Source organism: Branchiostoma floridae, chromosome 18 (genome assembly GCF_000003815.2).
Source record: "Branchiostoma floridae strain S238N-H82 chromosome 18, Bfl_VNyyK, whole genome shotgun sequence".
Taxonomy (NCBI): Eukaryota; Metazoa; Chordata; class Leptocardii; order Amphioxiformes; family Branchiostomatidae; genus Branchiostoma; species Branchiostoma floridae.
In genome coordinates, this window is record NC_049996.1 from 14,851,407 (window position 1) to 14,866,995 (window position 15,589).

Sequence of the window (15,589 nt, forward strand, 5' to 3'; positions counted from 1 at the left end):
TTCTACCCATTGCACCGAATCACAATTAGCATATGAAACAAGTAATTTAATAATTGCTAAGTAATTAGATTCTTAATGGGAGTTACATTGAACTATTATTATTTCATTTTATAACCTCATGTGCATACCAAGGGTTAACCAAATTTTATAATTATGTAGTAAGTTAAGCTTACAACAATTTGACAACTAATAACAGTTGTCTATGTCACTGAAGTCTAACAAACTTGGGATATTATACTACAAGTAAACTGCAAACCACACAAATCTTACATTTTGTACCCTATAACTAAACAATTAATTTTATACAAGCATAATATAATTTTGCTAAAATTAACTACATGTTTTATACAGTCAAGCATATATACCATGCATATGTGTATAACGTTACATGTATTTTAACACTTAATCTTACATGTATGTTGTCTTATTGTCGTAAATCATAATTCCAATTTTATGAAGATTTTCTATCTTTCTGTTGTCGAAGTACATATCACAATATACAAGTAGTACAATACAGACCTCCTATTTGGCCTTTTTGCCTCTACTTGCATTTTGACAATATTAATAGAAGAAGCTTTATTGACACGACAAAAGTACAGATACTTTTGTATGGTCAACTATAAACTACAACAAACAAAAAGTGAAAGAATACAGAATATATCTTAAAATTCTACTAATGAAACAGTATAGGATAATAAGATTCTACTAATTAAACAATATATTAGGATAATAGGGAAAAACCTCTGTACAATCAGGTGGGGCTAAATGTGTCACTATCTTTTCTAATCACAAAGCAATCTTTTATGTATTTACCTATCTTAGGATTATGAGGATTGTCGGATCTAAAGATATAGTCAAACGTATACTTCTGTTATAATATCTAGAATCTTGAAATCTAATAGGGATACCCAGCTTCTGCTGCAAGGTGTAGACGGGCTAAACCTGCTTTAGGCATGGATCATAAGACAGAAAATACAATCATGTTTGTTCTGCTCTAGCTATACATCATGTTATGTGTGACTGTCTGCTGTGAGCCTTCATTGTCCTCTGCTTGCTCCACACTTGGTGAATCCCTTTTGGGTCCTCCTTCCTTTTCTTTCTTCGCAGCTTGAAGCTTGGCCTCATGTTCTGCTGCTTTTGCAACCAAGTAGTCAACAATGTCCTGCTGTCCTGTATGTTCGGCCATGTCTACTGGTGTCAGACCAGTCCTGGGAGCCTCCACATGAATGTCTGCCCCTGCTTCTACGAGCATTTTGACAATGGCCGGAGGGCCGGCTTCTGCTGCCAGGTGTAGAAGGGTTAAACCCATGTTGGTTTGGCAGGTTACTTCTGCGCCATTGTCAATTAACAGTCTTACAACTGCCATCTTCTCTTGAGGATCTGCCTTCGCTGCAATTGCACGTTGTAATGGGGTAGCATTGTCATGAATGTAATTGAATCCTTTAGTTTTCTTGTTGACAAGTGCCTGGCCACCTTCTTGTTGTATAAGGAGCCTACAAAGCTGACCGTCAGCTACACTTGCAGCAATGTGAAGTGGAGTAGACCTCTTGTTGTCTGCAATATCAAGTCGTGCACCATTTCCCAGAAGTATTTGTGCTGTGACTGCATCCTTTGCTGTAGCAGCTTTATGAAGAGGTGTTTGCCCCTTTTTGTCACATGCATTAACCTCTGCTCCTGCAGCCAGCAGTAGGTTTGCGATCTCTTGTTTCACCTGGTCATGATTGTGATTAACTGTCACAGTGGTTGACTGCAATCTCAATGCAGCTGTCAGATTATGTCGCTGTTGTTTAGCCTTAAGTGACTCTTGATCAAATCTGTTTGTTGAAATGCAGTGCAAAGGTGCTGTACCATCCTCATTCTTTGCATTGACATTGGCACCACAGACATGCAGAAGCTTCTTGACCAATTTCAAGTTCCTCGTTGCAACTGCAACTATCAGAGGGGTCACTGTTTCCATGGAGCTTATATCCTGGTATAGTTCAGAACCCATTCTGTTATAATCGAATTTGTCCAAATTCTTAACCCATACATTAACATCAGCACCTGCTTTAACTAGTGCACCAACAACTACTGGGGAACCCTTAACACAGGCATGTATCAAAGGATAGTAGCGACTATTTCTGTCGCTACTATATGTAGATCTAGCATGTGTACTCTCTAGTACATAATATTCTGACAACCCTTGCCGGTATAATAAGAACTGTATTTTCTTCAGGTCATTCTGAGAGATAGCATCCTTTAGCGACATAATTGGGAAAGTTTTGATAAAATCATAAATTGAGTCAAATCACGTTTAGTAATAAATTTTCAAAACTCAGATACCTACTGAGCCCTTTCACTGTCCAAGAGAGACAGTCTCCGTCTTTTTCCTTATTTGCTGGCTTCTTCACCTGTAAGAAAGAATTGTTTTACACCTGGATATTTTGTAGTTCTGATCTTCCAAGGTCTTGTCTGATAAGTTCTTGGGAATTGAATGTCTTAATTTCTTGGCTCTTAGTAGTGTCCCAATCAAACACAAGAGACAAGTAGTACAGTCTCCAAGCTCCCAGGATTCAGGTCCGGGCTGCCAGCTCACGAGTAAATGCAGTCACCCACTTAAGGCTAAGAGGTTGGAATCCTTTAACCTGGAATCCTTTAGACTGGTCAGTTGATAGTGCATGAAACTCTCTGTTACACCAAGACTGGTCCTACATGTAGCAGCTGCTGCACTCCCAGGTTTCACAAGGAAATGGCTTACAAAGGTGTAATGATTATTACCTTGCTGCTATTAATATGCATGATGCAATGCTGTAGATGATTGGCTGTGGCAGGTTCGTTGAAGAGGCTGCCAAGGGGAATGTCAGTGTTAAATGCTTGTCACTCATACAGAAACAGGTCATGATTGCCATGTATACAGAAATCAATGTTACACTATATGTATTGCAGTGTGTTTTAATTTGTAGGGTGAAGAAAAAGTCGTCAATGAGATTTCTGACAGGTTACTGATGTATGGAAAACCACAAGAGTAGCCTTGTTTTTCAGTTCAGTGAGAGGTTGGACTTTAGGCTGACGTCACCACTGTTGACACACGGTGAAATTTAAAGATAACGTCAGCAGGATGTTAAATAAGCAGAGGCAAAGTACTTGTACTTTGGTCTCTAGCCTTTTCCCTGCTGACTTCTGCTGTGGACGTTATGATTAAAACAATGGGCCCATAATTTTTAGGAGACACTGTAACAGGGCTCGAAATACCTTTTTCTGCATACCAGCACTGGTGCAGGTAACACTGAAAATTACCTGCATCAGACAAATTTTAAATGCGCCACCCTGAATTTAGGATGTATGGATCATACTAAAATTGTTCAGGAACCATTGCTATTTTTTCTTTAAATTTATACTTTATTCTTCTCTAAAATGTCTAGTACTTTAACTTATAATGATTTTTAAAACTTTTCAAAAAAATTTATTACAATGCTACATCTTTGATTGAAAGTTTGAATGATATTGTTTTCAGTCCTCCTCAGTACTGTCTCCATCCTTGATGACTAGCGCCTCCTGAAACCCTCCCACAGCTCCCAGAACCTCTTCAACAGGTACAGGTGTGTCTGTCTGCTGGGATACTGCCTTGTCTTCTGTTTGAGCTTGCTCTGCGCTTGGTGATTCACGTTTGGGTCTTCCTTCTTCCTTGGCTGTTTTAAGATTCCTGGTGGCTTGAAGTTGCTTCCTCCTTTCCAGATCTATAGCTACTTTCCTTGCAACAAGGTAATCTGCAATGTCTTGGTTTTTTGTATGAATTGCCAGGTCAACTGGAGTTAGACAAGTAAAAGGGGCCTCTGCACAAATATCTGCCCCTGCCTCTACCAGCATTTTGACTATGTCGAGAAAACCAGCTTCTGCGGCAAGGTGTAGAGGGGTTAATCCAATAAGGCATGCTTTTGGCTGGTCAAGTCTGCATCGTTTTCAGTTAGCATTCTTACGACTGCAATCCAAACTTCAGCAGCAGCCACATAATACCGAGTGTCTGCTTTTGCTGTAATTGCAACATGCAGAGGAGTGGTGTCATCATGTGTTTTCTGATTGACAAGCGCCCGGGTGCCTTCTTGTTGCATCAGAAGCTTAAGGAGCTCGCAATCAGCCTGTTCTGCTGCTATGTGAAGTACAGTGAATCCCCATTTGTCCACAAGGTCTACTCTTGCCCTGTTCTGAAGAAGTTTTCTTGAGTATTGTAGATCCTCGCTTACAGCAGCACGGTGAAGTGGGGTTTCACCATTTTTGTTATGCACATTAACTTCTACTCCTGCTTTCAACAATAGGTCAGCAATTTTCTTTTGACTCTCAACTATAGCAGAGCATTTTCTTTCTTTGGCATTTGTAGGAACATGGTGCAAAGGAGCCGTGCCATCCTCATTTGTTGCATTAACATCAGCACCACAGTCTTGTACAAGTTTCTTGACTAGTTTGAAGTTTCTGTCCACAACTGCAAGGATCAATGGGGTCACTGTTTTCATGCATTCTATTGCATTCCATAGTCTAGCACTTGCATGAGACTTGTATGGACTATAGTTGCTGATATCTGCCTTAACATTTACATCTGATCCTGCTTTAGCAAGGGCGCCAACAATCACAGGGGAGCCCTTAATACATGCATGTATTAAAGGATTGTAGCTGCAATAGTCGTTCAACTTTACATCAGTGGTACAAAAGATCTTTTGTAATTTCACTACATCATTAAAAGAAATAGCATTTCTCAGCTCTTGTGACATAGTTGCAAACTTCTAAGATAATAGACTAAGTACAGTAATTGAATTCTTTCTTTACAGTTAAACTCTACAACTAGTCCCCTAACAATCACTTCATAAACTCAAGAACACAGAGGCCTATTACTAGTCAAGTCCAGTCTCTTACAAGTCCCCTTATGCCAGCTTGACTTTCTTGAATGGTCGTGGAAATTTGTTATTTGGTCGAAGAGTGCATCAATAGACTTGAGACGCCACCTGCACAGTTCTGACTTGAGACACCACCTGCACAGTTCCTTAGACAACTTCTTGACAGTTGCTTTCCGTCCCTTTTGACTCCGAGTGTCTTAAAAGGTCCCAGCCACAATTTTCAGTCCCCCACTTTCACAAGGAAATGGCTGAAACCATGTACGTGTACATGACGTCATGTCTGGCAGGTGGGTGTTGAGGGGAATTTTCACCTTCTTGCTCATTTATAAGCATTCAGATAATTGATACAATAATGTAAGATGTAACAATAAAATGTACAGTATTAACAATATCTCTCCGTTTGTATGTTGAGTGAAAATGCAAATTTTTGCTACTCTTCACTGTTAAAGCTGACATTGAAACCGCATGTATACCCTTGTTTTTCACTTTAAACTTTGGGGAGGTGGTTGGACAGGTTAGACAGGTGTTACTGTTTGCTCAGGGTGGAGGATGGAGGTTTGTGTAAATGCACTTGTTTCTATTGTCAGCAATTGCAAGTATACCAGTCCTGTACATGGAGATTGGCATTATGTAAAAGTTTGAAATCTAAATTCATTGTTTGTATTGACAGAGGGTCAAAAATCTTCAATTTGAACATTGTTGTTGTGCTATTTTTTTCATGCAGTTGTTTTAAATGATATTATTGTGTCAGTCATTTTTCTCTAATTTTTACCAGTCAGAAAAGTATTTGAATGATTCTTATTCTCACATTCAAGAGAATGCATTTTAGATTTAGGCAAGATTAATTATTCTAAGAATTGCTTGTGTCACTTTTTTCCTGTTGTGACTCATAACACTAATCTTCTAGCTTGTTCTAGTTTACAGTTTTTTAATGCTCCTGCGCCTTGATACTAACTAATATTAATGAAGCTAAGAGTTAACTTGACTGTATTATATACAGTATCTGATTAATTTCTTGTGGCATGCATTTGACATGTCTCCCCTCCACAGGGTACTTTCTTTCTTAACGTATTCAAAACCTCCATCTGCTCTTTCTTGATTAAGAATTTCTTCCGCTTATGTGTCTAACTTCTCACAGTGACTCATCAGAATCTTCCTCTTCCTCTTGTTCAATGACCAACACTTGTTCAAATCCTCCTACTGCTCCTTCTTCAAGAAGTTCAATCCATTCCACAGGTGTGTCTGACTTCTGTGACTCTTCCAATTCTACTTCTTGCTCGACACTTGCTTCTTCTCGTTTGTTCCTTTCTCTTTGGCTTTTTTCTTGTGTTGTTAGGTAGTCGATGATGTCTTGGTTCCTTCCATGTTCAGCCATGTCCAGAGGAGTGAGACCAGTGTTTGGAGTCTCAGCATGGATGTCAGCTCCTGCTTCTACCAGGAGTTTGACAATGTTCAACAAGCCGCCATTGACTGCCAGGTGTAAAGGGGTGAGGTGGTCTTTTTTAGCCTCCAAGTCGGCACCTTTTTCGATGAGTAACTTAACAAGAGTTTCATCAAGTTTCTCAAACATGCATGAACGAGTACCGGCTAGATGGTGGAGGGGAGTCATTCCTTCACTATTTTGGATGTCAGGTTTTGCTCCATGCTGAAGTAAGAGCTGAACTGTTGCGACATCCTTTCCCATGGCAGCGATGTGGAGAGCTGTCCGACCCTTTTTGTCCTGCAAGTCCACTGCTGCTCCAGCTGCCAGGAGTGTGTGGGCAATCTCTTCTTGCTCTTCAGCTGCTACTTTGAACAGCTCACCTCCATACTTCTCAGCTAGAGTTTTATGAGAATTCTTCACTACATAGTGCAGTGGAGCTAACCCTCCATTGTTAGTTGCATTGACATCAGCCCCACAACGATGAAGCAGCTTTTTAACAAGGTCAAGTTTCCTCAGCATCACAGCAAGTATCAAGGCAGTTGCACTGTACTCATAATACTCTCCCTTATAGAGACTACATGCATTAATATTTGCACCTGCTTTGACCAGAGCACAGGCAACTACAGGAGAACCAGAGAAACAAGCTTGTTGTAGGAAAGTTCCTTGTACTGTGCAGCTTTGATAGCTGTTTTTTTGCTTAACATATGAAATTAGCCTGTTCAGGTTAATGTCTCCAGTAGAGAGTATTTGGTGGATTTCCTTGAGATTGTTACGTGATATGGCATCCCACAATTTGTCAGATGCCATTTTCAAGGATGATTTTAGTTTAAATCCTACTTAATTAGCTAACTTAAAGTCTGAGATTAAGTTAAATGTGACACAATTTCAATCCTAACATGTACATGTATTACTATAAATCATGACCTTAAAGTTTGTGTTTTTGCCACTCGTGGAGTTGCAGCTCTCTTGGTCTCCTCTTGATTCTTTATCCAGATATCAAATTTTTGTATGAAGTCGTTCCACCTGTAAAAGTCAAATTGAGGCTTAGTATCAAAATATGTAAAGTTTGAGATTGCCCATTCCTCAATGCCGAGACATCCAATGGCGCGAGCAATCCGCCTCTCGTCTGATTGGCTGACAGCTGGTTTGTGGTGACGCCCATGGGAATTGATGGTGACGGTTGAGATAGCAGAGTACTGACAAGATGCGGTTTGCTGGCGCTGTTGGAGGTCTCTGCATAGGAAATGGATGTGCTTATTCTAAAGTGGCTTTAATTGTGACTGGCGGTGGTTCCTTGTGACAGGTGGTTCCCTGTGACAGGTGGTTCCCTGTGACAGCTGGTTCCCTGTGACAGGCGGTTCCCTGTGACAGGTGGTTCCCTAGCTGTGACAGGTGGTTCCGTGTGACAGGTGGTTCCTGCGACAGGTGGTTGCCTGCAACAGGCGGTTCCCTGTGACAGGCGGTCCCTGCAACAGGTGGTTCCTTGTGACAGGTGGTTCCCTGTGACAGGTGGTTCCCTGTTACAGGTGGTTCCCTGTGACAGGCGGTTCCCTGCAACAGGCGGTTCCCTGTGACAGTAGGTTCCCTGCAACAGGTGGTTCCCTGTGACAGGTGGTTCCCTGTGACTGGTGGTGGTTCCCTGTGACAGGTGGTTCCCTGTGACAGGTGATTCCCTGTGGCAGGTGGTTCCCTGTGACAGGTGGTTGCCAGTGACAGGTGGTTCCCTGTTACAGGTGTTTCCCTATGACAGGTAGTTCCCTGTGACAGGTGGTTCCCTGTGACAGGTGGTTCCCAGTGACAGGTGGTTGCCTGCGACAGCTGGTTCCCTGTGACAGGTGGTTCCCCGTGACAGGTGGTCCCCTGTGACAGGTGGTTGCCCGTGACAGGTGGTTCCCTGTGACAGGTGGTTCCCTGTGACAGGTGGTTCCCAGTGGCAGGTGGTTGCCTGTGACAGGTGGTTCCCTGTGACAGGTGATTCCCTGTGACAGGTGGTTGCCTGTGACAGGTGGTTCCCTGTGACAGGTGGTTCCCTGTGACAGGTGGTTCCCTGTGACAGGTGGTTCCCTGTGACAGGTGGTTGCCTGTGACAGGTGGTTCCCTGTGACAGGTGGTTGCCTGAGTTATTTTTATAATATATGCTATATCTTATAGACCAAGAGTAACTGTTACAGTACAATGTACTCTATTGTAAAAGAAGTATATAGTGATGTATTGAAGTATAAGTGTAACAGTAATATAACTTTTCAATACCTTCAGCAGTTGGATGTTGGATAGGCTCCCCCACTGTAGACTCTGGGTGTCTGGTGTGTTAAGATGTCCCAGTTACCTTCTCACATGCCCAGTTTCACAAGGAATTGGCTACTAGTAGTAGCTGTAACACAAAGGTGTGTATTCTATTACTTCCTGAGACTAGTAAAAGATGACTATTTTGATTGCAAACTGCTTTCCTTTACAGTAACTACTATTTACTAGTCTTAACAGTCAATTCAAATTCAGAAACTCAAGTACACAATGACTCAGATTACTGCATACTTACTAGTTAAATACAGCCTCTTATACAAGTCTATCCTTGTGTCGTCCTGACTCTCTTGAATGTCTAAGAAAACCTGATGTTTTCTTGCAGTCGTTCCAGCATCCGCGCAGTTCTGGTGATCCAATGTGTCTCTTCAGATAACTTCTCGAGAGTGGCTTTTCATCCCGTCTTGACTCCAAGTGTCTTAGAAGGTCCCAGTAACTTTTTCAGTCCTCAGTTTCACAAGGAAATGGATGCCAACCTTAGTTTCATGACATCATGTCAGGTAGTTTCTATGTACATGACGTGGGTGTCAAAGGGAATTTCAGACTTCCTTTTACCCATTTATAAACGTTATTGATGATTCCCATTGATACTTTAATGTTAGACATAACTCTATATACAATTTACATGTATTGAAGAATATTTCTCCATTTGCATGTTGAGAAAAAAGGCAAATTTTTGCTACTGTCCACTCTTAAAGCTGATGTTGACACCACATGTACAACCTTGTTTTTCACCTTTGCCTTTGGGGTTAGCAGTTGGACAGGTGTGTACTGTTTGCTGAGGATCACGTGGAGTTGTTTTGTGATGCAAAGCGTAACGTTCTCCATACTGATGCTGTCAGTAACGTAAACATTGCTGCATTCCTGTACTTACTGAATTGCTGGGAGGGGCCCTCTAACGTACAAGTAGATAATTACATTTCTTTTTATCATATCAGGCTACACCAAATTTATTTGTTGCTTCTCAGATTCGCCTGTCAATTTTTTTCCATTTTTAAAAAAAATCAAGTCCCAAGAAAAAATAATACAGGTATTGCTATCACAAACCTGTAAATATTGCCATTCAGAGCCACATACACATAATCTCAGTGAAAAATTCAGAACTGCAGTTAACAATGTTGAATCAAAGGAAGGAATGATTGCATAAAACATGCCATTAAGATATGAAAACTTTAATAACCCTGTTGTTTTGTGTTTATTTAAGCCATATATCTTCACAATTACACCTTTTGAAAAAATTCATTTTCTTTTGATTTTTGACCGGTCTGTCCAATTTTTTTTCTGAAATTGAAAAAATTCAAGAAGCAACAAATGAATTTGGTGTGGCCTAAAGGTACTATTGTACAAAAATTTTGGAATACTGTTAGTTCATTTTTTGTAATGACATACTGGGTTGAAAGTCTTCAGTTTGAATATTCTAAGTACTTGTAGTACCATTTTTGTATGCAAATTATTTTTGATTTTTTTAAATTTTCCCTCTAGTTTTTCTAGTTTCTCTACTTTCACATTCAAAAGAGTGTATTGTAGGCAATATTGAATATTCTAAAAATTAATTACTTGTATCACTCATGAATTTTTCCTGACTCATAGTCATAACACCAATCTTCCATCTCATCCTAGTTTACAATCATAATGCTCCTGTGCCTTGATACTTATTAAACATTAGTGAAGCTTATTATTATAAGTTAACTCTGTCTTATCATTATAAACATTTAGACCTGATTGATTTCTTTAGGCCTGTCTTAATTTGACAACACTCCTCCACACCGTTTCTTATTTCCTCATTGATGACAAATGTATTTAAAACCTCCCACTGCTCTTTCTTTATTTAGAATTTCTTCTGATTTCTCACAGTGACTGGTCAGAATCTTCCTCTGAATAAATCATCTTGCCGAACACTTGGTTCTTCTCGTTACTTCTTTTTTCCATGGCTTTCTAGCCTTGCTGTCAGGTAGTCAATGATGTCTTTGTGCCCTCCATGTTCAGCCATGTCCAGGGGAGTCAGACCAGTGTTCGGGGTTTCTGCATGGATGTCTGCTCCTGCTTCTACCAGGAGTTTGACAATGTTCAACAGATTGCCGTCTACTGCCAGGTGTAGAGGGGTGAGATGGTCCTTTTTAACCTCCAAGTTTGCACCTTTTTCGATGAGCAGTTTAACAATTGTTGCAGTTTCATCAACCATCCAAAGTGAAGTATATTTACACTGTTCTATCACAGCATGTAGGGGAGTTGTACCATCATTTGCTGCATGATTCACAACAGCTGCATTATTTGAACCAATCTGCTGTATCAGCAGCTTGAACATCTCGGCAAAATGTGCATTGATAGCCACGTGAAGGGGAGTTAAGCCCTCGTGAGTTGGAATGTCAACTTTTGCATGGGACTGGAGTAGTATTTTGGCTGTGGTGACATTCCTTGCCTCAGCAGCAAAATGAAGAGGTGTCATTCCTCTACTATTTTGGATGTTGGATTTTGCTCCATGCTGAAGTAAGAGCTGAACTGTTGCGTGAGCATTTTTCTCAACAGCTAAGTGAAGAGGAGTCATTTTCTCCCTATTCTGGATGTTGGTTGTTGCCCCATGCTGAAGTAAGCACTGAACTGTTGCTTCATTCCGTACCTCTAATGCATTGTGAAGAGGAGTCATGCCGTTCCCATCTTGAATGTCAGCTCTTGCACCATTCTGGAGTAAGATGTCAACTGTGACACTGCCCTTTCTAGATTCCATGGCAGCAAAGTGGAGCGGGGTTTGACCATCTTTATTCTTCAAGTCCACTGTTGCTCCAGCTGTTAACAGCAAGTTGGCGATCTTCTTGTCAATGACTGGATGAGGAGCCCCGTGCTGAAAAGTACGTCCATACTTTTCTAGGGGGCCAGCCTGCTGCCCTACTGAAAATATTATCTCTGTGATAAAGTGCAGTGGAGCTAACCCCTCGTCATTGGTTACATTGACATCAGCACCACATTGGTGGAGCAGTTTTTCCACAAGGTCCACTTTCCTCTGTATGACAGCAAGGATCAAGGCAGTTACGCTGAACTCATAATAGTGTCCCTTATAGATACTACATGCATTGACATTTGCACCTGCTTTGACCAGAGCACAGACAACTACAGGAGAACCAGAGACACAGGCTTGTTGTAGGAAAGTTCCTTTTGTTTGGGATCGTCCATGATATGGCTTGTTCAGGTCTATGTCTCCAGTGGAGAGTATTTGGTGGATTTCCTTGAGATTGTTATGTGTTATGGCATTCCATAATTTGTCAGATGCCATTTTCAAGGATGATTTTAGTTTTATTACTTAAGTCTGAGTAAGCTGTTATTTTAGTGTGATACAGTTTGTTTTCTTTCGTTCAAATTTAAAGTTCAAACTTGGAAGACTAGATGATCTTTGTGTCAAAAGAGGAGTAGCAAGTGCCCGTTTCTGGTCTTTGTCTCTTGTGGGCACAGTTGATTGGCAAATACAAATTTCTATGCTGTCCTGTTCTGTGTCCCAAGGATATTATGGTAATGCCCTTGTTTATCCAGACTTTCTTGTAAAGTGGTTCCTCTTGCAAAAGTCCAATTGAAGTATGAATTTGACAAATGTGTGCAAAGTTTTTGACTGTCAATTATTGGGTTGCTGAATCCTGAAAGGGGTGAAAACAGGGAATGAAGGTAATGACTCTATCATATGAACAAAATTCATGTTATAAGTTCATTGAGCTATGATGTCACTACTTGTCAACAATTGCCAATGCCAAGCAAATGTACACATTTCAGTTTCATATGATTTAACTCCAAAGATAGCTTTATACAAAAATTTTGAATCATAAATTAATCTATGTTTAAGAAACTGTAAAGCTATGTTGATTTGATTGTTATGAATGACATCCTCTTGGAACCCCAAAACTGAACTGAGCAATTTGTGAATGAAAAAAGGTACTGTGTCCATTTTATAGGTTGGCCCCTATAAAAAGTTGCCTTCATTTACATTTTGTATAAGATACATTTCGTATTAGTGGTTAGGAATGTTGAACATATGACTGAACACAGTACAGAGTAGGGCTGGGTATGGCATACCATACGTACAAAACGTTTTTTTCTTATTGGACTGGTCCAGAAAAACCGGACCTAAAAAAAATAGGTGGACCGGATGTTGGACCTAATGGAAAATGAACAGATTATCTGATCAGGCATTCACACGTTTTGGGGCTTACCGGCCGAGGAAAATAACAAGAGCAAAGTAAAGTAGAGTCTATAGTCATTTCTACCAAGTTTTACAGTCAACCATACAAAGGCAGCTGCAAGCCTTGTAGGATTTCAAAACGTCAATGGGAGTCGAATACACCACAAAACAGATTTCTTTGCAACGGAATGGACCATTGTTTTGAGCGTTACCCCTTCACAAATTATCACATACTGAATCAGGTTCAGGTCCAGACCTGAACCTGACCCTCTGGACCTGAACCGGACCTGGACCTGAATTTTCTGTACCGGTACTCACCCCTAGTACAGAGTATTGTATACCAAACAATAGATTTTTCATTTTTGTTCTTTCACATTCTTTGACCTTGAAACTGACCTTGGCATTTGTATGACATTAGTATACATTTGACAATTTTTGTTGCTACCTATGGCATATATTTGGTCATTCTGCTGTTTTGAAAAGTTACAGTATGGTTGAAAACTTTTTGGAAGGCCGAAAATCCATGCGAAAATTCATGCGCGTATGAATGTCATCCACTTAATCTAATCATCATGGCCTAAGGGTAGAGAAAAGTGTGATAAAAAAACAGAATTTCTGTCAGGAGAGTCCCTGTTGACAGAATCTCCTATCAGTGTATCTGTGTACTTACCAGAGAAATATAAATCCTGAGATTGAAGTGAAATTGATCTAAATTTTAGACACACAGAGACACACATTCGGGGCGATGGAAGTAGGAGTGATAGCAATGAAGCAGGAAAGGGGTGGGGTTGGGGTTGAAGGGCTATTATAATAGACATTGAAACACATTGTGCCTCTCAGCAATTCCATTTACAAATATGGAAGGACATACTGGAAGACCAATCACCTAACAGGTCCTTCTGCACTGTAGCGGAGGACTACAAAGATATCAGTCATATTCACAATTGTACAGAAAAATTTATATGCTGGGATCACATTCTCCTGATTCTGCATCTGATAAAGATATCTCTACCCTGACATGCATGATAAAAGAACTAAAAAAACTAAATGAATTTAACCGTATGTAATGTTTGACATGGACCGTGAATTCAAAACGAACACATAGATTAGCTGACTAATTAATATAGATTAATAGATCATGATAGTAAACAGTCACACAATCATGTACAATTTGTACTTACTTTTGCTGTTGCTGTTCATGAACAAGTATAGTTGAACAAAGTTATAACTATATCGTTTGCAAACAAACTTCTTGAGAGTTGTGTTCTTTCTAATGTCTTCCAGTGTCCCAGGGCTGGTCCCACATGTCCCAGCGTCTGTGTGCTCCCAGGTTTGAAAAGGAAATGGCTGATGATCATGAGACAAAAGGTATATATACTTTACTACTAGTATGTATGATGTAATGGTCTATATCTGGATCTGGCAGGTTCTTTCAAGAGGCTGTCAAGGGGAATGTCAGTGCTAAATCCTTTTCACTCATACAGAAACAGAATCATGATTGCCATGTACACAGAAATCAGTGTTACACTATACAATATGTATTGTAGTAGGTTTTAATTTGAAGGTGAAGAAAACATCGTGAGTGATATGTCTGACAAGTCTTAATGCTACAACTGATGTACCTGGAAATCCACCAGTGTAGCCTTGTTTTTCAAATTCAGCTGACAGGTTGGACTTTAGGCTGGCGACACTTAGATCGTCAGCAGGATTTTATATATTAACTCAGTAAGAGGCAAAGTACAAGCACTTTGCCTCCAGTTAATATAAAATCCTGCTGACGATTTCAAGTTTCACTGTGTGTCGACTGAGTCTAAAGTCCAACCTGTAGCTGAATTTCAGTGTACTTTTACCTGCTGTTGACATAATGACCAGAATAATGGACCCATGATTTTAGGAGACACTGTAGGTGACACTGACAATACATTTTGTATTATGGTCTGTAAATGCATCATACTGTGAACAAACTGAGTTGCATTTTGTTATATTACGGTACTCTGGAAGCGGCAGAACACGGTGTGGCCTTGAGTTTACTGAGCCACAAGCTCTGTTATGATGAACTCCAAGCCACCAGGTACATAATGTAGGGCCAAACTGACATGTCTTGAGTCCATCACCAAAAGTAGCGAGTTGAAATGGCAAAAGGGCATGGGGGCTGGAGACTAACAGGACCCACAAGCTACTTGGAGCACTACTCTGGCTTCCAGCACAGACCATCACCACAATAATTATTGTCCTGACAACAAACTTAAAATAGAATCAATGCCCCCTTTTCCTTCCTATATAGACTCCTACCACAAAATTAAGTCCCAGTAAACTTATTCAATTCACAGCTTAAGCACATATTATGAACATGCAGTGAAGGGCCCTTGTGTTAGGCTGGGGAAGGCTGGAAATGAGGATGCTTAAAATGGTGCTTCAAGACCTAAATGTTAGTTTCTCAAACTCAGCTTGTCACTTGGTACAGTCACACACACACAGATACACACACACACAAACACACATGCTTAGTAATACACACACTCACACACAGTCACGCACACACACACATGCATACACACACTCACACACACAGTCACACACACACACATACACAATCACACACACACACTCATACACACACAGTCATACACACAGAAACAATTACCCGGTTAAAACAAACCCAAAGTATGATGATCCCAGTTAACCTTTTTTTAGTGAACTTTGGCCATTAACAGATTACAAACTTACTGTAACTTGAAATGGCTGAACCAAATAATTCAAGGGAACATCCCTACCCTGGTCCCCCCTAAAGGCTAATCCCCCCCCTAAACCCCCAATATGTCTGAAAAAAAAAAGGGACTT

General features: G+C 40.4%; 3 protein-coding genes across 3 annotated transcripts in view; all 3 read right to left on the reverse strand.

Moving 5' to 3' along the window:
• The window catches only part of LOC118405463, a 13,944-nt gene extending 7,137 nt beyond the window's left edge, over nt 1-6,807 (reverse strand). Inside the window, exons 1-6 of the mRNA XM_035804964.1 lie at nt 6,002-6,807; nt 5,121-5,145; nt 3,994-4,754; nt 3,507-3,730; nt 2,758-2,824; nt 1,000-1,991 (exon numbers count right to left, since the gene is read on the reverse strand). Of these exons, the coding sequence (XP_035660857.1) occupies nt 1,000-1,991; nt 2,758-2,824; nt 3,507-3,730; nt 3,994-4,754; nt 5,121-5,145; nt 6,002-6,807 (2,875 nt within the window). The remainder of the gene's footprint in view (nt 1-999; nt 1,992-2,757; nt 2,825-3,506; nt 3,731-3,993; nt 4,755-5,120; nt 5,146-6,001) is intronic.
• Nucleotides 6,808-7,542: 735 nt separating this feature from the next.
• LOC118405464 (extensin-3-like) lies at nt 7,543-9,414 on the reverse strand. The gene is made up of 2 exons (XM_035804967.1): nt 9,322-9,414; nt 7,543-8,403 (listed from the first exon to the last, which is right to left on the reverse strand). The coding sequence occupies exons 1-2, from the start codon at nt 9,412-9,414 to the stop codon at nt 7,543-7,545; spliced, it is 954 nt and encodes a 317-aa protein (XP_035660860.1).
• On the reverse strand, nt 8,764-12,203 carry LOC118406149 (ankyrin-1-like). Its single transcript, XM_035806030.1, has one exon. The coding sequence runs from the start codon at nt 11,852-11,854 to the stop codon at nt 10,499-10,501; it is 1,356 nt and encodes a 451-aa protein (XP_035661923.1). The 5' UTR covers nt 11,855-12,203; the 3' UTR covers nt 8,764-10,498.
• Nucleotides 12,204-15,589: the final 3,386 nt, after the last annotated feature.

Coding starts and splice junctions, on each gene's coding strand:
- LOC118405464 (XM_035804967.1), bottom strand. CDS start 9,414: ATGGAGAACGTTACGCTTTGCATCACAAAACAACTCCACGTGATCCTC. Junction 8,404..9,321: donor TGCTAACCCCAAAGGCAAAG/GTGAAAAACAAG, acceptor AAAATAACTCAG/GCAACCACCTGTCACAGGGA.
- LOC118406149 (XM_035806030.1), bottom strand. CDS start 11,854: ATGGCATCTGACAAATTATGGAATGCCATAACACATAACAATCTCAAG.